At 44.9% G+C, this 27,847-nt stretch overlaps 2 protein-coding genes across 3 annotated transcripts in view; both read right to left on the reverse strand.

Moving 5' to 3' along the window:
• Gnal (G protein subunit alpha L) overlaps window positions 1-27,847 on the reverse strand; it is a 194,189-nt gene that overhangs the window by 16,325 nt on the left and 150,017 nt on the right. For both annotated transcript variants that reach the window (XM_045144469.1, XM_045144471.1), the window contains exons 6-7: window positions 2,877-2,931; window positions 1,120-1,193 (exon numbers count right to left, since the gene is read on the reverse strand). In XM_045144469.1, the coding sequence (XP_045000404.1) occupies window positions 1,120-1,193; window positions 2,877-2,931 (129 nt within the window). The remainder of the gene's footprint in view (window positions 1-1,119; window positions 1,194-2,876; window positions 2,932-27,847) is intronic.
• Chmp1b (charged multivesicular body protein 1B) lies at window positions 10,527-12,145 on the reverse strand. The gene has a single exon (XM_004656833.2). The coding sequence runs from the start codon at window positions 12,009-12,011 to the stop codon at window positions 11,412-11,414; it is 600 nt and encodes a 199-aa protein (XP_004656890.1). The 5' UTR covers window positions 12,012-12,145; the 3' UTR covers window positions 10,527-11,411.

Consider the following 27,847-nt stretch of genomic DNA (forward strand, 5'->3'; position numbering starts at 1 on the left):
CCCCACCATTGCTTTGCTGTGTGGAGTCAAACATGCTGAGGGTAATGAGAGACAGAGATAAGGCCATCAGTCATCAACTGCTAACACTGGAGACATTCCAGGACATCACAGATTTGATAGGTATGTGAGCTCAGGACGTAGGAGGGTCATGTGAACTTTGGAGACACAAACATAGTCTTATCTGGTGTGGCAGTTGGCAGGGAGAGGGGAGAAGCACATTGGGGAGGGCTGGGGTCACATGTGGGAAGGTTTGGTTTTCAGGGAGCAGAGAGACAGTTATGAGCTCTCAAATCTTTTTCACAGGAGGGAAAACAGGACCTGAACTCCACTTTGAGGTTTCATTTCTTGAAAGTAGTGGGATGGCTTGGGATGGGTAAACTAGAGGAGGGGAGACCAGTGGGCATCTGCTGCCATGGTCTGGTGGGATGCAAGTGGGGATAGGGTGATGGCCTTTGGAGCTGAAAGGAGCAAAAAGGCTCTGAGGGAAAATGAACTCTAAAAATTGTATGTATGTATGTATGTATGTATGTATGTATGTGTGTATGTGTGTATGTGAGGTGGGGGAGGGGGTAATGGGCATGGCAGGGCTTTCTGCTACTGTGAAAAACTCCAGACACATACACCATTTCTTTTGCACCTGGCTTCCCATGGGCACTGGCGAATAGAACTTGGGCCATGAGGCTTTGCAAGCAAGTGCCTTTAAGTGCTGAACTAGCTCCCGAGCCCAAGGGAGAATTAACTTTTTATCAAGAAGATAGCAATTTTTCAAGAGGTGGTGGGAGGTAAGTTCATTCTGTGGAGTTTGTGTGGGGACCACCGGGAAGACCCCACTGGAGATTACAAGGCTGCTATTTTCAGTTCTTAAGCTCCTGCCAGGACCAATGAAAGCTACAATTAGGAGTGTAATAATGTTAAGATATCTCAGGTCTGCTTGAAAGCCAGTAGTGAAAAACAACATTGGACCTCTTGTTGGAGTTCAAACTTCACACAACTAGCCCTGACCCAAAGGGTAGAGGGACGTGCATTCTGAGTCAGAACCTCTCCAGCCCCACGGCCCTGAAGAGCCCATTCTTGCCACCATCCCCGCCACAGGACAAACTGTTAACAGTGTACACTCACTGGAAGTTCACTTTATCTACTTGGAACCGCGTCTCAAAGATTCCTGATGTCAGTACTCGGCACCTGAGGAGGTCCTAGGGGCAAGAAAAGAAAAGAAAACCCAGCCCTGGCCTAACTGTGATCACTGAAAAAACATTTATTATAAAAAATAATTATCTACAAACTAAAAACTCAGATGAACGTTTGTATCCCCCAGAAAAAGAAAATCCCACAATTAATACATGGGCTTGGTCCTTGCAAATTCAGTAACTATACTTTCATCTTCTCAAAACTTTTTTTTGTTGTTGTTGTTGTTTTTGATTTTCGAGGTTGGGTCAGAGGCTGACCTGAAATTCACTATGAAGTCTTAGGCTGACCTCCAACTCACAGCAATCCTCCTACCTCAGACTCCCAAGTACTAGGATTAAAGGTATGCGCCACCATGACTGGATTTCTCAAAACCTTTTTTTTTAAGCCATGCCCAACAGACTGCCCTTAAAAATATATTTTATTTTCTTATTTATGAGAGAGAGACAGAGAGAAAGAAACAGAATGGGTGCTTCAGGGACTTCACTGCCTCAAACTCCAGAATCATGTGCCACCTTGTGCATCTGGCTTATGTGGGTCCTGGGGAATTAAATCTGGGTCCTTTGGCTTTGCAGGCAAATACCTTAACCACTAAGCCATCCCTGCAGCCCCTGGTCTTGTTTTTTATGTGAGAGAGTGAGAGAACTGTCTCCAGCCACTGTAATCGATCTCCAGATGTATGTGCCACCTAGTGTGCATGTGTGACCTTCAGCACTTGCATCACCTTCCGTCTGGCTTACGTGGGATCTGGAGAGTCAAACGTGAGGAGGTCCTTAGGCTTCACAGGCAAGCACCTTAACTGCTGAGCTATCTCTCCAGCCCTCAAAACTTTTTAGAAGCTAACATCTCTGGTATATTGGGCTGATGTCAACATTTCCCCCCCTCTTTGTCTTTTATACTGCCAGGTCCATTAGGATATTAATGAAGTGGCTATTTGGCAATCATTCTGGAGAATGAGAGATGGTTCTGCCATTTTAGTGTGCAGGATAGCCTTGCATGGTTCACTTAAGGCTAGGCAGCCCAGATTGCACAGTAAGATCACTTTAACCCTTTGAGGCTGGCCCCAGCGAGACTATAGGGGAGAAAGAGAACCTCAAACCTCCACAAGAGGCAAGAGGGGGTATGGCTTTCAGGTAACCAGAGGCCCAGGGTTCCAAAGTATGCAGATACTTGGGAATTAGGAGAGCTGGCTTGAGTGGAAACCTTTCTAGCTTTGTGGAGGGTTCACCAGGTCTGAAAGTTCTAGGGGATCCCCAATTGAGCTTTTCCCAGTGTTTCCCAGATCTCTTTCTCTCCTTCCCTTTGGTCACTGTAAGGAAGACATTTTGGAGCATACCTGGAGAGTGTCCTGTGGTATGTATGGGGCTTTGGTCTGGGTACAGTGTACAAAAAGGGGTGAGAATAAAGGCCTGACTTTCACTCCCACTGACAGCTCTAGGAGTCATGGGAATCCCACATTCCTAGGCTGCATGTGAACTTGTCACACTGACGAGTTAGAGCTCTGCTAGGCACGGAGCTCTTCCATGGGGAGTAAGGACTCAGTGTCTAGGGGCATGCCTGACATAGAGGGGCAAGCAACAAGTGATTCTGGGGACATTTTCTGAATCTATTTTAAAATCACCACTGAATGGTCTTGGCAGTCAGTTTCAGAAGCTTCCAGTGGTGGCTGTGGCGTTTTTACGTTCACATACCTGGTCCGTAGGCGTGTAGTCAACCAGACTGACACTGTCGATTCTTTCCAGGAAGCTGTAAAGAAAACCAGCGTGTGGTCAGACCTGTTCTCTGGTTGCCTGACTCTGGTGCTGGGCTATGACTGATGGGACATTCACAGAAGCAATTAGTGAGGCCAGGTTTTCTTCCCGACCTGTATTTGTCTTAAGGTGGGCAAAGGCTTGCATTCTGTTCTGCTTTGCTTTCCTCCCCTCCCCTTTCTTCCTTCCCTCCCCCTTCCTCAGTCCTAGAGAGTTGGGGTGGCCGCCCCTCAGAAACTGGGCAGGGGCCTGAAGCCTCCCTTCCAAGGCCAAGCTGGTGCCAGAAGGAGTTGTAATGTATTGAAAATGGAAAGCGAGGGCTGGAGGGATGGCTTAGTGGTTAAGGCGTTTGCCTGCAAAGCCAAAGGACCCTGATTTGATTCCCCAGGACCTACATTAGCCAGATGCACAAGGGGACGCATGTCTGGAGTTCGTTTTCAGTGGCTGGAGACCCTGGTGCGCCATTCTCTCTCTCTCTTTCTCTCCCCACCTTTCTCTCTCAAGTAAAAATTATATATATATATAAAGGAAAGCGACTGATGTTTCCATAGGGCAACAAGTTCCTAAAAAGAACAAAAACTGTGTTTGTGTGTGACTGGTTACAAGTTAAGAGTGTGAGTGCTGTATTTGTGATGACTGATGTGTGTGTAGGGAAGTGAGCAACTGTGTGAGTGTGTGGAAGGATAATCGTGAGTGTGCATGGGTGAGAAAGAGTGTGCATCTGAAGAGTTCCTTGGTGCACACCTGGGAAGAGCTATCAGCATAAGAGTCCCGCAACCTTACACTGGGAAGGAAGGAGTCGGTTCCCGGGCGGGATGGCTGGAACTGTGTGGTGTGTGGCACGTGAGCCATTAGGATGCCGTCTCTCAAACTCTTCCTCTGCAGAAACCCCAGGCTGCCTCTTCCTTCTGCCCCAGGGGTGGAAGCCTGTCTCAGACTGCACCAGCTATCTCCACGTAGCCTGGCTCTCCAGGTCCCTTTGCCTGGCACTTCACATTTCCTTCATGACATGTTATTTTTTATTTTTTATTTTTTTTTGAGGTAGGGTCTCACTCTGGCCCAGGTTGACCTGGAATTCACTCTGTAGTCTCAGGGTGGCCTCGAACTCTCGGCGATCCTCCTACCTCTGCCTCCCGAGTGCTGTGATTAAAGGCGTGCGCCACCACGCCCGGCTAGTTTTTGTCTCTAAAACCAAAAGTGCAACACCCAGAGAACAGCTCTAGTTCTGGGGGCTATGGTGGGGGTCCACGGCACTCATGCAGGGCCTGGCCCTCAGGAAACATGCACACACTAGTAGGAACACACGTTCCCTCTTTCTCCTCTTCCAACTCAGACAGGCAACAAGCACAGGCCCTGACAAGAATGTCTGGAAGGAGCTGAGAATGAAGTATGGAGCTGCTGGCTATTGTTAGAGAGTTAGTTCAGGAAACTACCCATTTAAAATCGGATATACACAGGGTAGAGGTGGGTGGGTGAATTTATTCAGAGAGTGATAACCCCGAGAAGTAGGCAGAGTGAAATATGGTTAAGGAAAAGTACAAATGAGGTTCGTGAGGGGTGTAATTAAAGACTGCCTTCCACAGGAAGCAGTGGGAGGGAAGTGGTGGGATCCTTGCTGAAGTTTCTGAAAGTTGCGTGACTCTGAGATGCCAATGGCAAAAGTGTGTCGGTCTTTCCCCACTCTCTTCCAGTAGGGTAATTCAAAGTTCCTTCTAGCTACCAAACTTGGCCTAATTCCAAGCATGTTGGAGAGATGCTTCTTCAAGATGGGAATTCTGATTACTGGAGACACGAGTTTTAAAAGGGTCTTCTAGGGCTGGAGGGATGGCTCAGCAGTTAAGGCACTTGCTTGCAAAGCGTAACGACCCAGATTCGATTCCCTAGTATCCACATAAAGACAGATGAATGAGGTGGCACATACATCTGGAGGATGTTTGAAGTGGCTAGAGGCCCTGGCACACCCATTCTCTCTCTCTCTCCTTGCAAACAAATAAAATATTTGAAAAAATATAAAAAAATCAAAGGGTCTTTTAGATTTATACATAATTTTGCAAACTGCTATATTTTAAAATATTTTATTTTTATTTATTTATTTGAAAGAGGGAGAGAGAGAGAGAGAGAGAGAGAGAGAGAGAGAGAGAGAGAGAGGGAGGGAGGGAGGGAGAGAGGGGTGGAGAATGGACACGTCAGGGCTTCCAGCCACTGCAAACAAACTCCAGATGGATGTACCACCTTGTGCATCTGGCTAATCTGAGTCCTGGGGAATCAAACTGAGGTCCTTTGGCTTTTCAGGCAAGTACCTTAACTGCTAAGCCATCCCTCCAGCTTACAAACTGCTATATTTTAAAGGGTTATCACACTGTCTCCTTAAACAAGATGATACAAGCTAAACAGAAAAATCAAATACATTTAAGAATGCTCCTTGCAAACACTACCTATTGAGCTGTAAAACAGTAGAAAGTTGCAATCGTAACAAGATAAACACTTGTACTGTAGACACTATAAAGAAGTTTTGAGCTTGGCCTGGTGAAGTAAATCTACAATCATCAACTACTGGGGAGGCTGTGGCAGAATTCTAAGTTCAGGTTCAAGGCCTGCCTGGGCTATATAGTTCAAGGCTAGCCTGCCAATTTAGTGAGTCCTGTCTCCAATAAAAAGTAAAATAAATAAATAAATAAAAAGAAATTGGGGACACAGCTTAGCGGTAGAGTGTTTGTTTCACATCCCTCTCCCCAAAAAACCCAAGCCATTAAAAACATTTTTAAAAGATAGAACATTATTATTCACGTGGTGAGAAAGTACCAGGCAGTTCTAATGTACAGCCAGGGCTAAGGTTCAGGGTCCTTAAAGGAGGGTCCTTAGGTGTGCAGCACCCACATTGTCTGCAGACCTACTTGGTCAAGATGTGCAGTTGAAGGAGACCCCCCCCCCCAGGTTGTTTGATCCATAGTAACTGACTATAAGCACTGTGGGCTCGCCTCTCAGCCTGGGCTAGCACTGCTCCGTGCTCGAGTTTTCTGCCTGGACAGTCACTGCGCGGTGAGTCCTGCCCTTGTTACTTTCCTTAGCACGTAGCTCTGTGCTTTTCATCTGACCGTCAGCCCTTGGTAATCTGCCCAGTCTCTTTTTCACTCTGCATTCTATATCACACACCTTCAGTTGTTTTCCTCTGAAACTTGTGTTTATTTATGTGTGTGGGTATAGGCAGGACAGGGTCTCTTGCCACCGCAAACGAACCCCACACACAGGTGCCACTTTATGTGTGGCTTTACATTGAGTGCTGGGGACTTGAACCCATGCTGGCAGGCTTTATAAGCAAGCATCTTTAATACAGAGCTGTTTGCCCTAGCCCCAAACCTGAGTTTAAATCCTGTTTGCTTCATGACGCCAACCTCACCTGTTTTGAACACAGCCATTCCTTTCTTCTGGAACTTACTGTGTCATGATCTGGTTAGCACATACACTACCTTATACTGTCCCTTCTTAAATGTTAAATCATAAAGTACATATAAAGTGTGAATGTGTAAACTGCACAATTACTTCTTTTTTCTTTTTCTGAGGTAGGGTCTCACTCATGCTCAGGCTGACCTGGAACTTAGTCTGTAATCCCAGGTTGGCCTTGAACTCACAGCAATCCTTCTATCACTGCCTCCTGAGTCCTGGGATTAAAGGCATGCATCACCACACCTGGCCAAATTTACCTTTTTTTTTTTTTTTTTGAAGTATTTTATTATTTATTTGAGAGAGAGAGAGAGAGAGAGAGAGAGCACGCGCGCGCACGTGCACACACCAGGGCCTCCAGTCACAAATGAACTCCTGATGCATATGTCACCTTGTGCATCTGGCTTTATGTGGGTATTGGGGAACTGAACCTGGGTCCTTAGGCTTCGCAGGCAAGCACCTTAATGACAGCCCACAATTACTTATTTTTGAGGTGACCTCTTGCTATGTTGCCTGCACCAACCTAGGATTCTTGGAATTGGTCTGGAGAAATTGCTCGGTGGTTAAGGCGCTTGCTTGCAAAGCCTAATGACCCCTGGTTCGATTCCCCAGTACCCACATAAAGCCAGGTGCACAAAGGGGCACAATCATCCGGAGTTTGTGTGCAGTGGCTGGAGGCCCTGGCAAGCCCATTCTCTCAGTCTGTTTTCTCTCTCTGTTGCTGCTTAAAAATAAATAAAAATATTTTTAAAAATGCTATGTAGAACTCTGGACTCAGGTGATCCTTGCTACCGCAATCTACTGAGTAGCTGGGACTGCAGGTGTGTATCAATTACACCGATCTATAGGAATCCTGTGTTCATTTTAAGTTTTTTTTTTCACTGTCCATTTTTCTTTTCCTGTTATATTCTGTCTACCTAACTGTACTAAATGACATTTAAGGGCAGAGCACTTAATTTTTTTTTTTTTAAATTAAGAAGCCTGCATTGCCAGTGACTGATATATTTTGGTCTAAATCTTTGTCATTCTGAGCCAACACTGATGGACTGTTTGCCCTGACACTATTCAGCTAAGAGAGAGTGTACATGCAGACCCCATAGTGCAGCAAACATTTTAATTTGGACAAATGCAATGAAGGGCAAAGATGTGACATTCCTGGTATTCACACCAAGGTTCTGGGCCATGTTCACTGTGCCAGCCTTACCTGTCTGGGCATCAGAATTCTGGGCATCACCAAGTGAGCACCAGGCAAGTCATGAATCTCCCAGAGACGCTGCCAGGAGCCTAATAGGCAAATGCCACATCAGGCCCTGCAATCTAGACCAAGACAGACCATGTCTTATTCTGCTCCCTGGGGAGTCTGACAATCTTGTAAAAATGAAACTTAGGGAAACTAGTCAGCTTACTAATTCCTGGCAGTTGATTAAATAAAAAATTAGAGAGGCCCATTCATCAGTTTGCTTAGTGTCCGCTGGTGTAGGTTTTCCTCATAGTTCCAAGGTCTTGAGCTGTGGGTTCTAGTAGATACACCCAGTGGGGGTGTTGGGCATTGCTCCCACTTGTTATCTGGCTTTTTTCATAGGACATAATCAATAAGGCCATCAGAACAAACTAGTGCTTATCTTAGGTTTTTTTTTTTTTTTTTCTAAGTCAAAGATAGCAGGAATAACAGATTTAGTTAGAAAATTCTCCAATTGCAGCCTGGGTTCCGGCACTAAAATAAACTACAATAGGGCTAGTGATATAGCTCAGTCAGTAAAGAGCTTCTCTTGCAAGCATGAGGACCTGAGTTACCCAGTACCCACATAATGCTAGATGGGCTGATGTGTGCCTGTAATCCATGTTGGGAGGTTGAGGCAGGTGGTTCCCTGGAGCTCGGTGGCTGGCCAGCTAGTCTCGCCTAATTGGTGAGTTCTGTGCCAGGAGACTCTGCCTAAAAAGAGGTGGGTGGTATACCTGAGGATAACGCTCAAGATTGTTCTCTGGTTTCCATATGCACATCCACACACACGTTAAACTAAGAGAAGAGGAAAGTTTTTATATTTTCTCCATTAATTCTAAACCCAGCTTAGATTTTTTTTTGAGACAGGGTCTTGCTATGCAGCCCAGGCTACCTCAAACTTAGGATTCTCTTGCCTCAGCCTCCTATGTGCTAGAAGAAGTAGGCACCAACATGCCTGGTGAACTTGTGTATTCAAAGGCAAGTAAGTAAATAAAACTACCGACAGTGGCATAAGATACTACTTCCATGATATAGTTGAGTTGGATCCTTTCTAGATTATTATCTGACTTTGGTTTAGGGAGCCTTGTGTCAATGAAGTTATCACCATAAAGTAACAGGCAAGGGCCCTAGAAATATGGAAGAAAATGACATGCTAACCAGAACGAAATTTAGATGGCAGGATCTAGGGTAAGTGTGGGAAAGTAGCATGCTCTCTGACTCAAACCTACCTTTTTTTTTGGTTTTGAATTCTATTTATTTGCAAGAGAGAGTGAGAGTGAAAGGGAGAGAAATATGCATGTGTGTTTGAGTGTGTGGGTGCATGTGCCCCTTTGTGAATCTGGCTTTCTGTGGGTACTGGAGAATTGAACTGGGCCATCAGGCTTTGCAAGCAAGTGCCTTTAACTGAGCCATCTTCCCTGCCTGAGTTTTCTTTACTTAAATATATTTTTATTGGGCTGGAGAGATGGCTTAGTGGTTAAGCGCTTGCCTATGAAGCCTAAGGACCCCGGTTCGAGGCTCGGTTCCCCAGGTCCCATGTTAGCCAGATGCACAAGGGGGCGCACGCGTCTGGAGTTCGTTTGCAGTGGCTGGAAGCCCTGACGCGCCCATCCTCTCTTTCTCCCTCTATCTGTCTTTCTACCTGTGTCTATCACTCTCAAATAAATAAAAAATGAACAAAAAAATATTAAAAAAATATATTTTTTTATTTATTTGAGAGGGACATATAGAGAAAGAGGCAAATAGAGAGAGGGAGAGAGAATGGGCATGCCAGGACTTCCAGCCACTGCAAACGAACTCCAGATACGTGCGCCCCCTTGAGCATTGCTAACGTGGGTCCTGGGGAATCAAGCCTCGATCCTAGGTCCTTAGGCTTCACAGGCTAGTGCTTAACCGCTAAGCCACCTCTCCAGCCCTCTTAAATATATTTTAAATCATTTTGTTTCCTTTTTTCTTTTCTTTTCTTTTTTTTGTGCTGCTGGGGCTCCAACTCATGGTGCTAAGTATTTACTACTGAGATCCAAACATGAAATTAAAAAAATTATTTAACAAATTTTTGTCATTGACATTTCAAAACTGCATTGAGTGCAAAAGTGAGGAAGTAATTCCTGGGCCTGTATTGCTTTTGAAAATATTTGTAATCCATAAAAATGTACATTCACATAGTATGAAATAAACATATTTTAAGAAAGTTTAGTCATATACAGCACTGTGCAATCTCACAAAATATACTGGGATGGGCTATCTGCAATAAGAGGGTATTTGATTTACTAAGAATTATCACTGAGCTGTTCTTTTAATTGTAATTCACCAAGTCTTTCCAGATTAAGAGGGGTTAGACCCATGCTGTGTTCGCATATGGCTGCCCCTGCAAACTGTAGGGCCTCCAGAGAAGATGCTGGGCCAGGTGTCCCTCGGTGCACACTTGTGAACAGTACCTTTTAAAAGTCTAAGCCCTGAGGGCAGCACTCATCTGTGCACACTTGTTCTTTTCTCCCCTATGAACACTCATGCACACCACAAAGTACCTCACAAGCCAAAGCCCTTTAAAGAGGGCACTGTAATTTTTGGAAACACTGGAATTCTCTTATGGAGAAAACTACTGGTGAAGGGTGGGAGACAAAACCAACCTGGCAGTATTGGACATAAGTCACTATATTTCCTAAGCAACTGAAGGCTGAGGCTAGGAGAAAGTGGCGGCTTTCACCTTGCTTGAGCCAGACACTGTATACTATCATACCCAGGAGGATGGATTATGTAGTTCGGCTAGCCTCCAGCCTATCTCCTTCCTCCTAATCCTAACTCATGCCTTCATCCTAGCTGGCTGAATGTATATTTAGCTTTTCATGGCCACAAACATTCCAACTTACACTTTTTGCGTCCTCCAAAGAGTTGTTATTATAAAAGAAAACAGTGCATACAAGTAATTAGAACTTAAATTGCAGTTCTAATTTTATTTTCTTTTTTTTGTTAAAATCGAAACAAAACCTATGAACGTCCCAAGTTTACCCAGATGAGTCAACAGTTCTTTGGCAATGTTAGGTTGGATGTGTAATTGGACCGCCCAGCTAATCAGCATACTTTACCGGAAGTCTAATTAAAAGTGTTGACTTTCATTAGAAAATAATCAGAAATGGTCACGTGGTAAACCCAAATCATGTTAAAACTACTTAGTAAATAAAAAAAATAAACAAATTTAAGTTCCCCTAATCAACTTAGTTAGGTGGTACTTTCCCCAATTACACTTGACTCCATTATTACAAGAACTTACAGAATGTTAGAGGGTATTATGCAAAAATCTTCTAAGGTAATTTTGGCATAAATTATGAGAACAAATTAATAGTCAATCAGTCTTTGATGAGAAAACCAGACAACAAGAGAACTGTGCACTGAATAAGTCGAAGAAAAGTTTATAGCTTTGTAACCAAATTAATCATTCGTCCTTAATTTTTACCGTACCACCTTTCATTCTGTGTACCATCAACCACACTAAAATAAATAAACTTCAATCGGAGAATTCTGAGTATATAATTGAATATACATGAAGACTACAGTCAGTGCTGCCCCAAACTTTCAAGATCCATATAGAGAAAATTTACTAGTTCTGTTACAAATGTAGCTAGAAAAATACACATCATCACAAGCTATCCAGAACTTGAAAATCCAGTTAAGAGCGGAGAAAGACTGGAATTTTTATAGCGTATCTGGAGAGGGCTGTAAAGCCAAAGGCAGAAAAAAGGGCGTTTTCGGCATTCTGGCAAGGTTTTGGGGGTATAGTTATCTCAAAAGTAAACCTCGGAGTGGCTCCGCCATCAGACTTGATCCCGAAGGCGAGCCAGTCTCTGGGACAGTTCGTCCTGCTCGGCCGAGGCCACGCTGGTGCCCACGGAGCCGGTCTGGCCCTGCGGCAGCTCCATGTTGAGGTCGAGGCCCGCCTCGTCTGCCATCTCCTGGAGCAGCATATCCACTTGGTTCTGGGGAGTGGTCAGCGTCGTCGTGCTGCTCATAGTGTCCTCCATTTGCTGCGTCTGGACGTCCAGCGTCTCAAACTGGTGCTCGAACTTGTCCATCAGAGCAGAGATCTTCTCGAGATTCATGGTCTTCAACGTGGCGTCCATCGACTTCACCACACCGGCCATGGACTTGGTCACTTTGCCCATCGTTACGGCCGTCTGGACTCTGGCAGCCACCGCGTCCACCCGGGCGCTCATCCTCAGGAAATTCACCGCCTGGTTCTTCTGGCGGATGGCATTTTCCGCGTGTATCCTCGCCACTTCCATGTTGCCCTTCTGGATGGCCTTTTTGATTTTGGCCTTCTCCGCCTTTTCTTCCTTGTCGCATTTTTTGGCGCTCCGGCCCAGTTCCTTGGCCGCGAATTTTAGGTTGAACAGGTGTTTCTCCATGTTGGACATGGTCGGGGAGGGGCGGGGGAGGATCAGCCGGCCAGGGCCAGGACGAGCACGGAGCAGCGGGGACACCCGGCAGGAGAAGGTCCACTCCCGACCGCCGCTCCTTTGTTTTGATCCCACTTCCTGTTTTCTACGGCGCGCGGCGCAGGCGGTGACGTCAAACCTGGCGCCGGGGGCGGGGCCCCGCGGAAGGAGGCCGCTGGGGGAGGGCGGGGCCCGACGAATGACGGACAGCTCCGGGGACCGCCCACTAGGGGGCGGGGCTGAGGCTGGATCACCTTGGGAAGCCGACAGGTGTTTCGCCCCGGACGCTGCCTAGGCTGACCAAACCTGGTGCTCGATTTCGCCACGGTCTCACCCAATTTTTCTTAAAAAGCAATCTTTTGGTTTTGGTTTTCCAAGGTAGGGTCTTACTGTAGCCCAGGCTGACATGGAATTCACTCTGTATTCTCAGGTAGGCCTTGAACTCACGGCGATCCTCCTACCTCTGCCTCCTGAGTGCTGGGGTTAAAGGCTTGAGCCACCACATTTAATAAATTAACAAATTATTTATTATTTATATATTATTAACAAATTTATTAATAAATTAACAAAACTAGTGTTCCTCCAGGCAGTTTCTTAGGAGTGCATATACTGACATAGATGGGATATGTCCAGACCTTCCCGTAAAAATATATCTACGCACCAAACTTGGCGGGGTACATGAGGGTAACCGGGAAATGCTAAAATGCAGCAAAATATAAGTGGGTCAGCCGACGAAAGCTTTCTTTATGCGTGTGCAAAGGGAAACTTCCATTTTTCCCAATTGAAACTGAAGCCACCGATTTAAAATATATATATATCAGTGACCTGTGGGTCTTTGCAACAATTTGCGCTAGATTTCTATGACGCCTTTTGTGCCCACGAATGAAAAAGACCTTCCAAACCATGGCCCCACCAAGTTCATCCCATGGTATCGCCAAATTAATGTCGTGGCTTACCGGTGAGCTGCTGGCAATTGCCTTCCAAAAACCGTCCTTTGTCTTGGGAATAAAAAGACCCATCTTTTTCTGACATGATTCTATTTTTCTGATGTCTTATAAATATCCGAGGAGCTTCCCTCGCATTTAAGCTTGACAGGTTAAACTGTCATTTTACATTATGCAGGCAGAGAATGATGAGGCGCAGGGACCCACACACGCTGGCATATATCAAAGTTGACACTGCATTACACCCTTTAAAAATAAATGGAGGCTTTCTAACGGCAGCGACGTGTGCTGTAACTTTCCTTAAGAAATATCCCTCCCATGCAGCAATAACAAAATGTAAGAAGGCCCAGACTGGGGTTGGGGAGAGATGGATCAGTGGTTAAAGGCACTTGATTGCAAAGGCTGCTGGCTGGGGTTCAATTCCCCAGCCACCCATGTAAATCCCCAAGGGTGTTCATTTGCAGTAGCAAGAGCTCCTTGTAAAAACAATGCAATACAAAACAAGCAAAAAAGCCTTCTCCCTAATGAGCTTGCAGATGATACTGAATAGTGAATTCTGCTTAGAAGTCATTTGAATCCAGAGGCTGATGTCTCTCTGTGCTTCCCGTGATAGCTGGAATGCCTGTGCCTTACACACACTCCTATGCGGACACTGCTTTTGTGAACCTGTTCATGACTTCACACAGCTCTGACCACATCATTCTCTTGTTCCAAAACCGAGCACAAAGGCTGTTCTCCTCTGTGTGGTGGGTGTTGCTTCCCTGTGCATGGAAATTGCTCATGATGTGTGTGTCATCTGACCAAGATGAAGGACAATTCGCCAAGCTTCTCCATCTGTGCATCCAGTGCCTGCATCCACTGAGATCCTGTCAGCCCCTAAGCCTTCCCAGGCCCCTGCTAGGGCTGCTGCTGCCCTCTGCAAAGTCCTCTCCCTTGCACAGAGGGTGCAGGGTTATAGAGCAGTGAAGATTTTGACTGCACAGTTAACCTTCCTCCCCCCTTACCATGTTTCCTCTCTTTCTCTTTCTCTTTCTCTTTCTCTTTCTCTTTCTCTTTCTCTTTCTCTTTCTCTTTCTCTTTCTCTTTCTCTTTCCCTTCCCTTCCCTTTTTCCTTTTTTATTTCATGGTTCTGAGCAATAAGCTAAGGGCTTCATGCATGGTAGAAAGGAGCTCTACAATGAGCTGCATCTCAGCTCTATAGCTTTCTTCATAATAAATTCTAATGAGGTGAGATGATTTGGAGTATAATCATGAAAACTCTGATAGATGGAGATAATGATAACTATTATTTAAATAAACACTTGAGCACCAAACAATGTTTAGCACTTCCCCTAAATAAACATTTCATCCTCACAAAACCTATGTGATTGATGCTATTAATATCGTAAGTTTGCAGGTAAGGAAACAAACACAGAGCTAAGAGACCACACATCTGGTGAGTGTTACACATCAGATTCCAGGGATACACTGGGGACCAGTAATAAATTAATACAGGTAATAAGAATAATGGAGAGGCCTTTAAACCCAGCACTGGGAGGCAGAGGTAGGAGGATCACTATGAGTTCGAGGCCACCCTGAGACTACATAGTAAATTCCAGGTTAGCAAGCCCTACTTTGAACACCCCCCCAAAAAAGAATAAAGGAGGGGGCTAAAGAGATGGCTCAGCAGTCAAAGGTGCTTGCTTGCAATGCTTGATGGACTGGATTCAATTCTCCAGTACCCATGTAGAGCCAGCCAGATGCACAAAGTAGCACATACATCTGGAGTTCATTTGCAGGGGCAGGAAGCCCTGGCAAGCCCATACTCATTCTTATCTGCCTCTTTCTCCCTGACTCAAATAAATAAATAAAAACATTTTTTCAAAAAAAAAGAATAAAGGAAATCTCTTAAGCAGGCAGTGGCACATGCCTGTAATCCTAGCACTCTGGAGTCTGAGGCAGAAGAACACTGATGCCAGCTTTGGCTACATCGTGAGATTCTGTCTCAGAAATGACATCAAACAAACAACAACAACACAAGAAGGATCACTACTCAGCCGGGCAAAGGCTGTCTAAGCAGTTGTCCCCTCGAGAAGGCTGAGGGATGGCAAGGGTGGTGAAAGCTGCAGTGCTGTTGCTAAAAAGAGCTGCACCCAGTGCAGTATGGCTGGGCCCCACCCTGGGCAGGATGATGTGCAGAGTGTGGGTAGAGCCCAGGAACCAGATTTCCACAGACAGAGCAGCCTGGCACAAGGAAGAGAAGGCCGGCAGCTGATCTCTCTCCCTGAGCTGAGACCGTAGCAGCCCTGAGTCCTGACTCTTCTCCCTCCCAAAGATGCCTCAGCCGTCATCATGGCTCACCTGGCTCTACAGCTTATGACTTTTATACACCCTATTTCTGGAACAAGGTTTTATTCTGAACCCAAGGCTCAGCTGGCTTTTTGGCACTAGGTAATTTGTGGTGCAAGACCATCTGGTACCTCCTCAAAGGGATTGAACTCTGTCCTTTCCCCCAGGTCCTCTCCACATAGCAATGTACCTCCATCCATCTGGTCATGTGAGCCAGAGTCTTGGGAGTGGATCCTGAAGATGTTTTGTTTGTTCCTGCCTCAAACTAGTCTCAGGGTGCTTGCCATCCTTGGGTCTGTGTTAAGACTGTACACAAGGGGTACATGTGTCTGGAGTTCGTTTGCAGTGGATGGAGGCCCTGGAGTGCCCATTCTCTCTCTCTCTCTCTCTCTCTCTCTCACACACACACACACACACACGCACAAACACACACATTCTACCTCTTTCTCTCTCAAGTAAATCAATAAAATATATTTTAAAAAATGGCAAAAATAAATTGGGCTTCGTGGCACACACCTTTAATCTCAGCACTTGGGAAGCGGAGGTAGGAAAATTGCTGAGTTTGAAGCCACCCTGAGAGTACATAGTGAGTTCCAGGTCAGCCTGGACTAGAGCAAAATCCTACCTTGAAAAAAAAAAAAAAACCACACACAAAATAAATGTTGTAAAGAAAGGGCTCAGAGGTTAAAGGCATTTGCTTGCAAAGCCTGCTGGCCCAGGTTCAATTTCCCAGTGCTCGTGTAAAGCCAGATGCACAAAGTGGTGCTGGAGATCATTTGCAGTGGCAGGAGGCCCTGGTGATTCCATTCGTTCTCTTTCCTTCTCCTCTCTTTTTAACCAAATAACTAAATAAACATTTTAAGAAACAGTAAAGGGACCAAGGGAGCTCAGTGGTAGACTGCTTGCCTGGCATGCGCAGGACATGCCTCTACCCCGTCGCCATCCTTTGTAGGCCCCGCATCATCAGCCTTCTAGTGTGGACTGAAGACCAGCGGCTCTCCAGGAATCATCCAGGCCTTCAGTGCCAGACTGGGACTGCCTCACGGACTGAGCAGCCATGGGTTCTCCAATCCTCTAGCCTGCATGCAGACAGCTATTCCTGGACTGCCCGCTCCATATCCTGGGATCTAATCCAGTAGATCCCTTTTATTTTCACATATTTATTTATTTTTGTGTGTGTTTTGTTTTTTGAGGTAGGGTCTCACTCTGGCCCAGGCCGACCTGGAATTCACTATGGAGTCTCAGGGTGGCCTCTATCTCACAGTGATCCTCCTACCTCTGCCTCCCGCGTGCTGGGATTAAAGGCATGCGCCACCACGCCCGGCTAGTAGATCCCCTTTATAACACATAGTCATTCTACTGGTTCTATTCCTCTACAGATTCTTGCCTAGTACAATATTAGAAGAGATAAATATGTATAGACTTTCTTCCTATACAAACTCTGAAAAATTAAAAGGAATTATTTACGCATGTGCGTGTGCGTGTGTGTGTGTGTGTGTGTGTGTGTGTGTATGGGCACACCAAAGTCTTTTATGGGAAGGAACATCAGATGCTTGTATCAATTTAAAAATGTTTATTTACAAGCAGAGAGATAGGTCAATACGGGTAGAGAGAGTGTGTATGAACTCCAGATGCATGGACCACTTTGTACATCTGGCTTATGTGGGTCCTGGGGAATTGAACCTGGGTCCTTAGGCTTTTTAGGCAAATGCCTTAACCACTGAGCCATCACTCCAGCCCCTTTTGCAACAATTGTTGCACTTGGCATATTTCTGTGGGTCCTGAGGATGGAACGCACACAGCCTTCCCCAGGCCCTCATGTTGCACAGAAAGTGCTCTTCACTGCTAAGTGATCTTTCCAGCCTCAGGCCAGGATTTCTTCTGGAACCTGAGGAAAATGATGATTATTTTGCCCTTGGGTGACGCATGAGGTGACTTTTCAGATTTGTTCTCAGGATTTCTTGCAATGAAGAATGATGTTGAGGGTGGAGAGATGGCTTAGCAGGTAAGGCAGCTGCCTGCAAAGCCAAAGGACCCAGGTTTGATTCCCCAGGACCCACGTAAGCCAGGTGCACAAGGGGGTGCATCTGGCACATGGGTCCTGGGGAATCAAACTTGGCTGTAAGGCTTTGTAAGCAAGCACCTTTAGCTGAACCATCTCTCCAGCACTTATGATTTTTTTTTAAACCTGAGATCAATTAGAATTTATTTATTTATATACTTATCTGCAAACTGAGATAAGGTCTTGTCATGTTGCTCAGGCTGGCCTCAGACCTTCAGTGGTCCTCCTGCCTTTACCTCCCAAATTTTGGGAATACAAGTTGGTGCCTCCATGTCCGGCTTGAAGTGATTTGTTTGCAATGGCTCTAGTTAGAATGTAGTGTACCTGTGACCAAAGCAGGATATTTCTTACCACTTTTGTTTATTTATTTAGGTTTTTCAAGGTAGGGTTTCACTCTAGCCCAGAATGACCTAGAATTCACTTTTTAGCCACAGGCTGGCCTCAAACTTATGGTGATCCTCCTACCTCTGCCTCCTGAGTGCTGGAATCAAAGGCGCTGCCACCACACCTGGCTATATTTATTTATTTTTGAGGCAGAATCCCATTCTCTCCCAGGCTGGCTTTGAACTCATGGTGATCTTCCTTCCTCAGCCTCTTGAGTGCTGGTATTAAATGCATATGCCACCATACCTGGCTAGACTTGTATACTTAAAAATAAAATTTATTTATTTGCAAGGAGAGAGAGAGAGAGAGAGAGAGAAATGAGAGAATGACAGAGAATGAGAATGGGTAAACTGAGGCCCTCCATATGCATGTGCCACCTTGTGCATCCAGTTCTATGTGGGCACTGGGGAAGGCCATTAGGCTTTGTAGGCAAGTGCCTTAACCACTGAGAAATCTCTTCAGCCCAGACTTGTATACTTTTTTTTTTTTCTCACTCTAGCTCAGGCTGATCTGGAAATCACTCTGTAGTCTCAGAGTGGCCTCGAACTCATGGCAATCCTCCTACCTGTGCCTTCTGAGTGCTGGGACTAAAGGCATGCACCACCACGCCCATGTATACTTTTATAATGCACAATTACTCCATTTACTTCCCCCTGAGACAGTTAACACTGTGGACTAAAAGAGGTCAAATATAGCTGTCTTTAGAAGAAAGTGCTAATTTTGATATGACTTGATCTACACCATTAGGAAGGAGATTTCGAAACTAAAGTATAATAGCCTGTCTTCTGTGGATATTTGGTAGAAATGGGCTGGAGTCTTCCAGTCCACGCCTGCATGCCATAAACAGTTGTTGAGCTCTAGGCTAGATGGACAGTATGGGAGACAGAGAGGTAATTGGTAATCCTGATGAATTTATAGTATTTCATTAGGCAGAGGAATTTTTGTTTTCCACCAGAGCTTCCTATGAAAGGGTCTCCTCAATGAAGGTGTAGGGTTACTGGCCAAGCGTTCCCGATGACCTTGGCAAGTCAGACAGTGTGGCTAGCATTTCTCTTCTTGGAACGACACGATGCAGCTGCTCTAACGGAGCACGCCCCGGGGGCGGGGGCCGAGCTGCATGACACAGTGCTTGCCTAGCGTGTTCAAAGCCCAGAGAACAAAAATGCACCTCCCCCCAAAAAACTTTAACCCATATTACCACATGGAAAGCAACATTAAATAGTAATTAAGTCATAGCCTATTTTCAGGAGAAATTAGAAAAAATGTAAAAGTTTTCTGAGTTTCAGTGCCACTAACACAGATCTGCAAATTCTTCAATGCAGTTATATGAACAAAGGAAGGAAGCAAGGACAAAAATGGTTCAACCTGGATCTGGTTCACTGGAACCTTTGTGAAGCTTCCTCCGTTCAGTAGCTGCCCCGGACTGTGTATCTGTCATAGTTTCATTTCCTATCATCAACTCACATTCCCAGAGCCTAACAAGGACTAATGTTAACTATGATAAACATGCAGTCAACACAGGGTGAAGAAATGTCTAGAAATGTATGTCTAGAGGGACAAAGCCATCTAAGAGGGAATGCCCCAGGGACCCAACACATATCCATGAGCTCTGCATCTGTGGTTGAGCCAACTGTGCAGTGAAAATATTTAATAAAAAAAAATAAACAAGAGGGTTGGAGAGATGGCTTAGTGGTTAAGGCACTTGCCTGAGAAGACTAAGGACCCACATAAGCCAGATGTACAAGGTGGCGCAGGCATCTGGAGTTTGTTTGCAGTGGCTGGAGCCCTGGTGTGCCCATTTTCTCTATCTGCCCCCCTCTCTCATAAATAAATACATAAATAAATATAACAAAAGAAGCCAGGAGTGGTGGCACATGCCTTTAATCCCATGATTTGGGAGGCAGAGGTAGGAGGACTGCTACAAGTTTGAAGCCAGCCTGAGACTACATAGAGAACTCCAGATCAGCCTGGGCTAGAGTGAGATCCTATCTCGAAAAACAAAAGAAACAGGGATGGGTAGGAGGTTCAGTGGTTAGAGGTGCATGTAAGCCTGCCAGTCAGAGTTCAACTGTACATCACCAATACAAAGCCAGGTGCAAAGTGGCTCATAACAACAAGGGAGACCCTGTCTCAAGCAGGGTGCAGGGAGAAGAGAGACACTCTGAAGTTGTCCTCAGGCATCCACATGTGTGCTGTGGATGTGCTTGCCCATGCACGTGCACACGCACACATCTACACATCCCATACACGTCCACACATACATACAGATACACAAATACTTTAAAAAATGTGGGGATGTGGACATGGTTCAGTGATTAAAGGTATTTGTTTGCAAAGCCTGCCAACCTGAGTTCAGTTTCCTAGCCACACGTGTAAAGCCAGACACAAAAAGTGGCGCAACCATGTGGTAGTCATTTGTGATGGCAAATGATACTAGAGCACACACACACATATATAAATAAATTTTTTTTGTTTGTTTTGTTTTTTGAGGTAGGGTCTCACTCTGGTCCAGGCTATAAATAAAATTTAAAAAAAAATTAAAAAAATGGAATCTGTAGTGAACACGTAGGCTTCACCTATACCTTTATTCATAAAACAATCCAACCTACCTCACACTTACATTGCATTAAACATTTTAAGTATCCTAATGATGGTTGAAGTATACAGTACAACATGCATAGGTTCTACATAAATCCTTTGTCATTTAATATAAGGGTCATGTGCATGCATGGATATTGGTATCTATGGGAGCAATGGAACCAATGGTCTGAGAATATACAAGGACAGATCATACCAGATTTCAGAGGAAAAAGTGGATTGAGAACCTGACCTTAGACTCAACGCTCACCTCACAGTGAGCAAACATGTTCCATTGAGGATAATAGAAAATTTCCTTTTTTGGCCAAATGATCTCTGAAGTCTTGTCGATCTTAGAAGATATATTTAGTCACTGCATGTATCTTAGCAGAAAGTCACAGCTGTTACAGTTACTGCCTGCCAGAGGTAGCCATATTAGGAATTAAAAAAATATTTTAGCAAGGTGTGGTGGCACACACTTTGAATCAGCACTCAGGAGGCAGAGGTAGGAGGATCGCCATGAGTCTGAGGCCACCCTGAGAATACAGAGTGAATTCCAGGTCAGCTTGGGCTAGCTAGAGTGAGATCCTACCATGAAAAGCCAAAAACATTTTTTAAAATTTATTTGAAAGAGAAAGAGAGAGAGAGAGAGAGGGAGAATGAATGAGGAACACACACACACACACACACACACACACACACACACACACCTATACACATATATCTAGAGAGAGAGAGACAGAGAGACAGAGAGAGAATGGTCACACCAGGGCCTCCAGCCACTGCCAACAAACTCCAGATGCATGTTCCACATTGTGCATCTGGCTTATGTGGGTACTGGGGAATCTAACCTGGGTCCTTAGGCTTTGCAGGCAAGCACCTTAACTGCTAAGCCATCTCTCCAGCCCAGGAATCTTTTATTTCTTCTTCCCAGAAATAATGCATAATACTACATTTGTGTGTGTGAGAATGTGCATGCTCTTGGGCATGCAGGTGTGTGTGTGTGTGTGTGTGTGTGTGTGTGTGTATGCATGTGCATGGAGGCCAGAGGGCAACACTGGGTTAGTGTTATTTCTCAGGAATGTGCCCACCACCGTTTTAGTATTTATTTATTGGTTTTTCAAGGTAGAGTCCCACTCTAGCCCAGGCTGACCAGGAATTCACTGTGTAGTCTCAGGGTGGCCACAAATTCCTGGCGATCTTCCTACCTCTGCCTCTCAAGGGCTGGGATTAAAGGCATGTGCCACCATGTCTGGTTTTAGTTTTTATTTTTTGAGGTAGTGTCTTATATCCCAGGATGACATGGAAGGCACTCTGTAGTCTCAGGTTGGCCTCGAACTCACAGTGATCTTCCCACCTCAGCCTCTTGAGTGCTGTGGTTGTTTATACCCCGCATTGAGCGGTTGATTGGTGAGACCTACAAGGTCTCCAACACAAGACAGGCTCTGTCAAAGCAGTAGATTACCTGCCTGAGGCAATCTATTGCTAAAGACACCACATGCTATTGATGCAGAACATCAAGAGATCCCACTGAATATGGAAGAAAGCCAGTTCCCAGATGGTTAGTGCTTAAAAAGTGCTGAAAAGCACATGAGCTGCTGGGGGAAAATGGGCAACAACTGGGCAAGGAGGGGACACTGTCATACAAAAGCAATCAGCCTGACAAGATGTATATACCTGTGCAATAGTGGCGCTCAGCCTAGGTGGGTAACCTATGGCTCTCTACCTGGCTAAGAGATCTGCTCAGTGGAAAGGAGACCGTAGCTGGAACTGGGAACCAAGTCTATGGAGACTAAGATTATGGACTCCAACAAGAATCTCCCACTAGTTTTTGGCAAAAAGTGAGGCTACACCCACCAAAAGCTTTCTAAATTGACAATGCTTATCCCCTTTAACCTATCCTGATCTCATTCTCTATTGGCAAATCTGTTTTTCTTTTTCAGAAGGCAGCGAAAACCAAGAACAACAAAAATCTATCAACAAGACAAGAATAGATAGCTAATTCCCTGGTAGGAGATGAGCCACCCCTAGCATAGCAAGCTCGCGCCCAGGAGAAACCACAGGGGAATCCATGAGATGAGCAAGAGCGCTGCTTCCACAGCGAGCCTGAAACCTGTGCAAGGCTGATGGAAATAGACATTAAGGATACTCAAAACCCACCTAAGCTGAAATCCAGGAGCTGCTGAGGGCTTAACACTAAAGTATACTTAAAGCACACCCCCCAAGGCTCAGGGAATTTTGTGGAAGAGGGGCCAGAAATAATGTAAGAGACCCAGGGTGGGAGGGCATATCCAGAGGCATTTCCCCCCACCCCATGACTGGCTGCTGCTCTCACAACTCATGACCCACAACCCCATGGGTTATCAGAAGTCCCACTAAGGAGGGCCCTCGGTGGAGTGGGAAAGGGAGGAGGGAAATGGTGGTACCAACACATGATGTGTCCATACAAAGGGTCTACATAAATAATAATAATAATAATAATAATAATAATAACAACAACAATAGACACGTGTGTCACTATGCTGAGCACTTTTATTTATTTATTTGAGACACACACAGAAAGAGAGAAAGAGAGAGACAGACAGACAGCCGACCCAGGGCCTCCAGCCACTACAAACAAACTCCAGATGCATGTGCCACATTGTGCATCTGGCTTATGTGGGTCCTGGGGAATCAAACATGGGTTCTTTGGCTTTGCAGGCAAGTATCTTAACTGCTAAGCCTCCCTCCAGCTCCACTTTTTTTTTTTTTTTATACACAGTCTCTCATTGGCTAGACTGGGTGCCCATTGAGCTCTCGGGATCCATCTGTCTCTCTGCCTCCCCAGGGCTGAGATTATAAACATAAGCATCTGGCCTTTTTACGTGGGTTCTAGGGATTAAACCCAGGTCCTTACACGGTTTTAAGTAAATCTATGTGACTATTTCCTTCTCTGAAAACTGTCCTAGAAGGAGGATTACTGTGCTGACTCATGTAGCGCGCCTAGAATAGTGCCCCCACCTGGTGAGCTTCAGTAATAATCAGCTCATCTGCACCTGAAGAGACCCAGGAAACAGCTTGACATGGTTCTAAAACTATGTACGGGCTTAACAGTTAATGGTACTTAGTTGCCCGAGTTACTTTGAAAATCAAAGAATTTAGAAGCTATTTTAAGGGCAGGAGAGATATCTAGCTTAATGGTTAAAGCGTTTTCTGGTAAATCAACGACGACCTGAGTCATTCCCCAGTACCCACGTGAAGCCAGATGTCCAAAGTGATGTATGCGTCTGGAGTTTGTTTGCAGTGGCTAGATGCCCTGGCATGCCCGCCCTCTTTTTCTCTCTTTCTCTGCTTGCAAATAAACAAATAAATCATAATTAAAAAGAAAATATTTTAAAATAATGATAACAATCTTACACATGTAACTGTCCCACGTGCAGGGTGTGTGTGTGTGTGTGTGTGTGTGTGTGTGTGTGTGTGTGTGCGCGCGCGCTGGGGATCGAACCCAGGGCCCTGCACATGCTAGGCAAACACTTCACTACTGAGCTAGCTACATACAGTCAAACTGTACTGTAATGTGAAGAGCACCACTACTTTATTAGCCTGTACTGTCGCTAACTTATTTTTTAGTGGACTTCTGACTACATGTAGTGCAGGATACTTCTCTCTACATTTCGTTATGAAAACCGCCAACATTAAACCAATTTGATGTACATTTATAGTGAATATTTATATAACAGCTATCTAGATCATACCATATCATTTTTCTACTGTTTGTTGAGACTAGTTAGCCCTGTGTTGTTCAGGTTGGTCTTGAACTCTCTATTTATTTATTTACTTGAGAGCAACAGACAGAGACAGAAAGAGGGGGAGAGAGAGAGAGAGAAAGGGAGAGAGAGTGAGAGAGAGAGAATGAATATGGGGGCATCAGGGCTTCCAGCCACTGCAAATAAACTCCAGATGCACGTGCCCCTTGTGCATCTGGCTTACGTGGGTACTGGGGAATCGAGCCTACAACCGGGGTCTTTAGGCTTCACAGGCAAGTGCTTAACTGCTAAGCCATCTCTCCAGCCCAGTCTTGAACTCTGGAGCTTAAAAGATCCTTCTGCATTCAGCCCCGAGTAGCTGGGATACAAACCCACGTGAAACTATTTTGCTTACTTTTACCCTACCTCCCAGAGTAGCTAATGGCTGATAAAAGTTTCTGGGAGAAGAGGAATCAGGCTCATCAGTGGTATAGCCACTGGTAAATTGCCCATCCCGTAGTAAATGACTTTCCACTCATGATCATGCAAGAAACCCTAATTTAACTAAATAAGTTAGAAAGAAGCATGAAAGATGGGGATTGATGGGAAAGAAGAAGGGTACTAAAAGAGGATGAGAGGGTGAGAGAGGGTAATTGGGGAGGAATAAAATCAAAATACATTACATACATGTATGAAAATGTCAAAAATGGAAAAAATACATGAAAATTCAGAGGTCACACTTATTCACCTATTCATTCATCAATCCACCTTATTCTCTTTTATTCTATACATACATACATACATATATATGTGTGTGTGTGTGTGTGTGTGTGTGTGTGTGTGTGTGTGTATTGGTTTTTCAAGGTACGGTCTCACTCTAGTCCAGGCTGACCTGGAATTCACTATGAAGTCTCAGGGTGGCCTCGAACTCATAGCAATCCTCTTACCTCTGCCTCCCGAGTGCTGGGATTAAAGGCGTATGCCACCATGCCTGGTCTGCTTTTGTAATTTTTTTATGGGGGGGAAGAAAGAGAAAAAATTGCACTTCAGGGCCTCCAGCTGTTGCAATTGAACTCCAGATGCGTGCGCCAGCTTGTGCACATTTGTGGCCTTGCACGCTTGTGTCACCTGTGGGTCTGGCTTACATGGGACCTAAAGGGCGAACATGTGTCCTTAGGCTTCACAGGGAAGTGCCTTAACCACTAAGCCAGCTGTTCTCTCCAGACCTTCTTTTTTTATTTTTTAAAATACTTTTATTTACTTATAAAGAGTGAGAGAGAAAGAGAGAAAAACTCCAGACACATACACCACTTTGTGCATCTGGTTTTAGTGGGCGCTGAGAAATCAAACCTGGGCTGGCAGTCATCGCAAACAAGTGCCTGGACCTGCTGAGTCCTCTCCCCAGCCCTCAGTCTTGATGTATTCAAACAAAGCAAAGCCAGTAGTCATGTCAGCGCAAAGATCATTGTTTAGAAATCAATTTGTTCACAGCTTTTTCTTTCAATGTAAACTTTCTTTTAGAGTTGTTTTTTTAAAAATCTAAAAATATTTAGTCATTTATTTGAGAGAGAGAGTGAGAGAGGGAGGGAGGAAGATAATGGGCATGCCAGGGCCTCCAGTCACTGAAAACGAACTCCAGATGCATGCCCTGCCTTGTGCATCTGGCTTACATGGGTTCTTTTTGGGAATTGAACCTGGGTTCTTTGGCTTTGCAGGCAAGCGACTTAACCACTAAGCCATCCCCCCCCACCCAGCCCTCAATGTAAACTTTGAATCATTTTTTTAAAAAAGATACTGTATTTATTTATGAGAGAGAGAGAGAGAGAAAGAGAGAGAGAAAGGGGGGGAGGGAGGGAGGGAGGGAGAGGAAGAGAGAGAGGGAGAGAGAGAGAGAGAGAGAGGAGAGAGAGAGAGAATGAATGGGTATGCCAGGGTCTCTAGCCACTGCAAACAAACTACAGATGCATGTGTTACCTTGTGTATCTGGCTTATGTGGTACTGGGGAATTGAATCTGAGTCCTTAGTCTTCACAGGCAAGTGCCTTAACTGATAAGCCATCTCTCCAGCCCTTTATATTCAATTTTTATATTATTTTAAATTATTTATTTTATTTTTTAAATTTTTTATTTATTTATTTGAGAGCAACAGACACAGAGAGAAAGACAGATAGAGGGAGAGAGAGAGAATGGGCATGCCAGGGCTTCCAGCCTTTGCAAACAAACTCCAGACGTGTGCACCCCCTTGTGCATCTGGCTAACGTGGGACCTGGGGAACCAAGCCTCGAACCGTGGTCCTTAGGCTTCACAGGCAAGCGCTTAACCGCTAAGCCATCTCTCCAGCCCAAATTATTTATTTTAAAAGTACTTTATTTATTTATTTGCAAGGAGAGAGAGAACAAGAGAACGGGTGCACCAAGGCCTCTAGCCACTGCAAATGAACTACAGAGACATGTGCCACTTTCATGCACCGCCTTGTGAATATGGTTTTATGTGGGTACTAGGGGACTGAACCCAGGTTTGTAGGCATTGTAGGCTAAGCCCTCTCTCCAGCCCCTAATTTATTATTTCTGTGTTGCAGAACAAATCCAGGTCTTCATGAATGCCAGGCAAGTATCTTTACTATTGAACCATACCTTCAGCCAGGATAGCTATAATCAAAAGGTTGGCTCAAGACAAAAAGAACGAAGGAAGGAAGAACTTGGCATTCCCAGTTCTGATTAGCCTATTAGGATTTTTTTTTTTTTCAAGGCAGGATCTTGCTGTAGCCCAAGCTGACCTGGAATTCACTGTATGGTCTCAGGGAGGCCTTGAACTCATGGTGATTCTCCTACCTGTACCTCCCATATTCAGGGATGCTGGGATTAAAAGCGTGTGCCACCACTCCTGGCTAGTCTGTTGGGTTTTTAACTTGAGCATGTCAATAAATTAATTTAGACATTTCTGACCATTTGAGTGAGCCTAGTTTTAGGACTTTTCTTTTTCTTTTTTAAAAAATTATCTAGCTGGGCATGGTACTGCATGCCTTTAATCCCAGCACTAGAGGCGGCAGAAATAAGAGGATCATTGTGAGTTTGAGGCCACCCTGAGGGCACATAGTACATAGGTCAGCCAGGACTAGAGCGAGACACTACCTCAGAGTAAAACAAAGAAAGATTATTTATTTATCCATTTTGAGACAGAAAGAAACAAAGAGGCAGATAATGGGCATGCCAGGGCATCCAGCTGCTGCAAACAAACTCCAGATGTGTGTGCTCCTTGTGCATCTGGCTTACATGAGTACTGGGGAATCAAACCTGGGTCCTTAGGCTTCATAGGCAAATGCCTTAACCGCTAAGACATCCCTCTAGCTTATTTTGGGACTTTTCTAATTATTATAAAGGAAACAAACAAGACAGAAATTCCATTCAAATCATCCAGACAAAAAATGGCCAAGATATCCATGACCTTGCAGTATCTGGCACTACCTTCGCAAGACCCTCATGATAGGAGGCAAAGATGATGACATCGAAATAAAAGAGGCACTAATGGAGAGAGGGAGAGGATATGATGGAGTGTGGGTTTGTGTAGGGGAAAATGGGAGAGGGGAGGGAATTATGGTTTATTGTCTGTAAGAATGAAAACTGTCAATAAAATAAATAAAACACACACACACACACACAACAAAAGTAGTACCAGACTTCTCAGCAGAAGTTAAAACACTCCTCCCCCGTGGGTATCAAGCTAATTGGCAACAGGTTAATCTCTGCATAGGCTAAGCCTAGGGGACATGGCAAACTGTGCCCCTTGGGTGGAGCTC

Source organism: Jaculus jaculus, chromosome 2, assembly GCF_020740685.1.
Source record: "Jaculus jaculus isolate mJacJac1 chromosome 2, mJacJac1.mat.Y.cur, whole genome shotgun sequence".
Taxonomy (NCBI): Eukaryota; Metazoa; Chordata; class Mammalia; order Rodentia; family Dipodidae; genus Jaculus; species Jaculus jaculus.

Excerpts from the sequence above, each read along its gene's own strand:
- Chmp1b (XM_004656833.2), bottom strand. The coding sequence starts at position 12,011 with ATGTCCAACATGGAGAAACACCTGTTCAACCTAAAATTCGCGGCCAAG.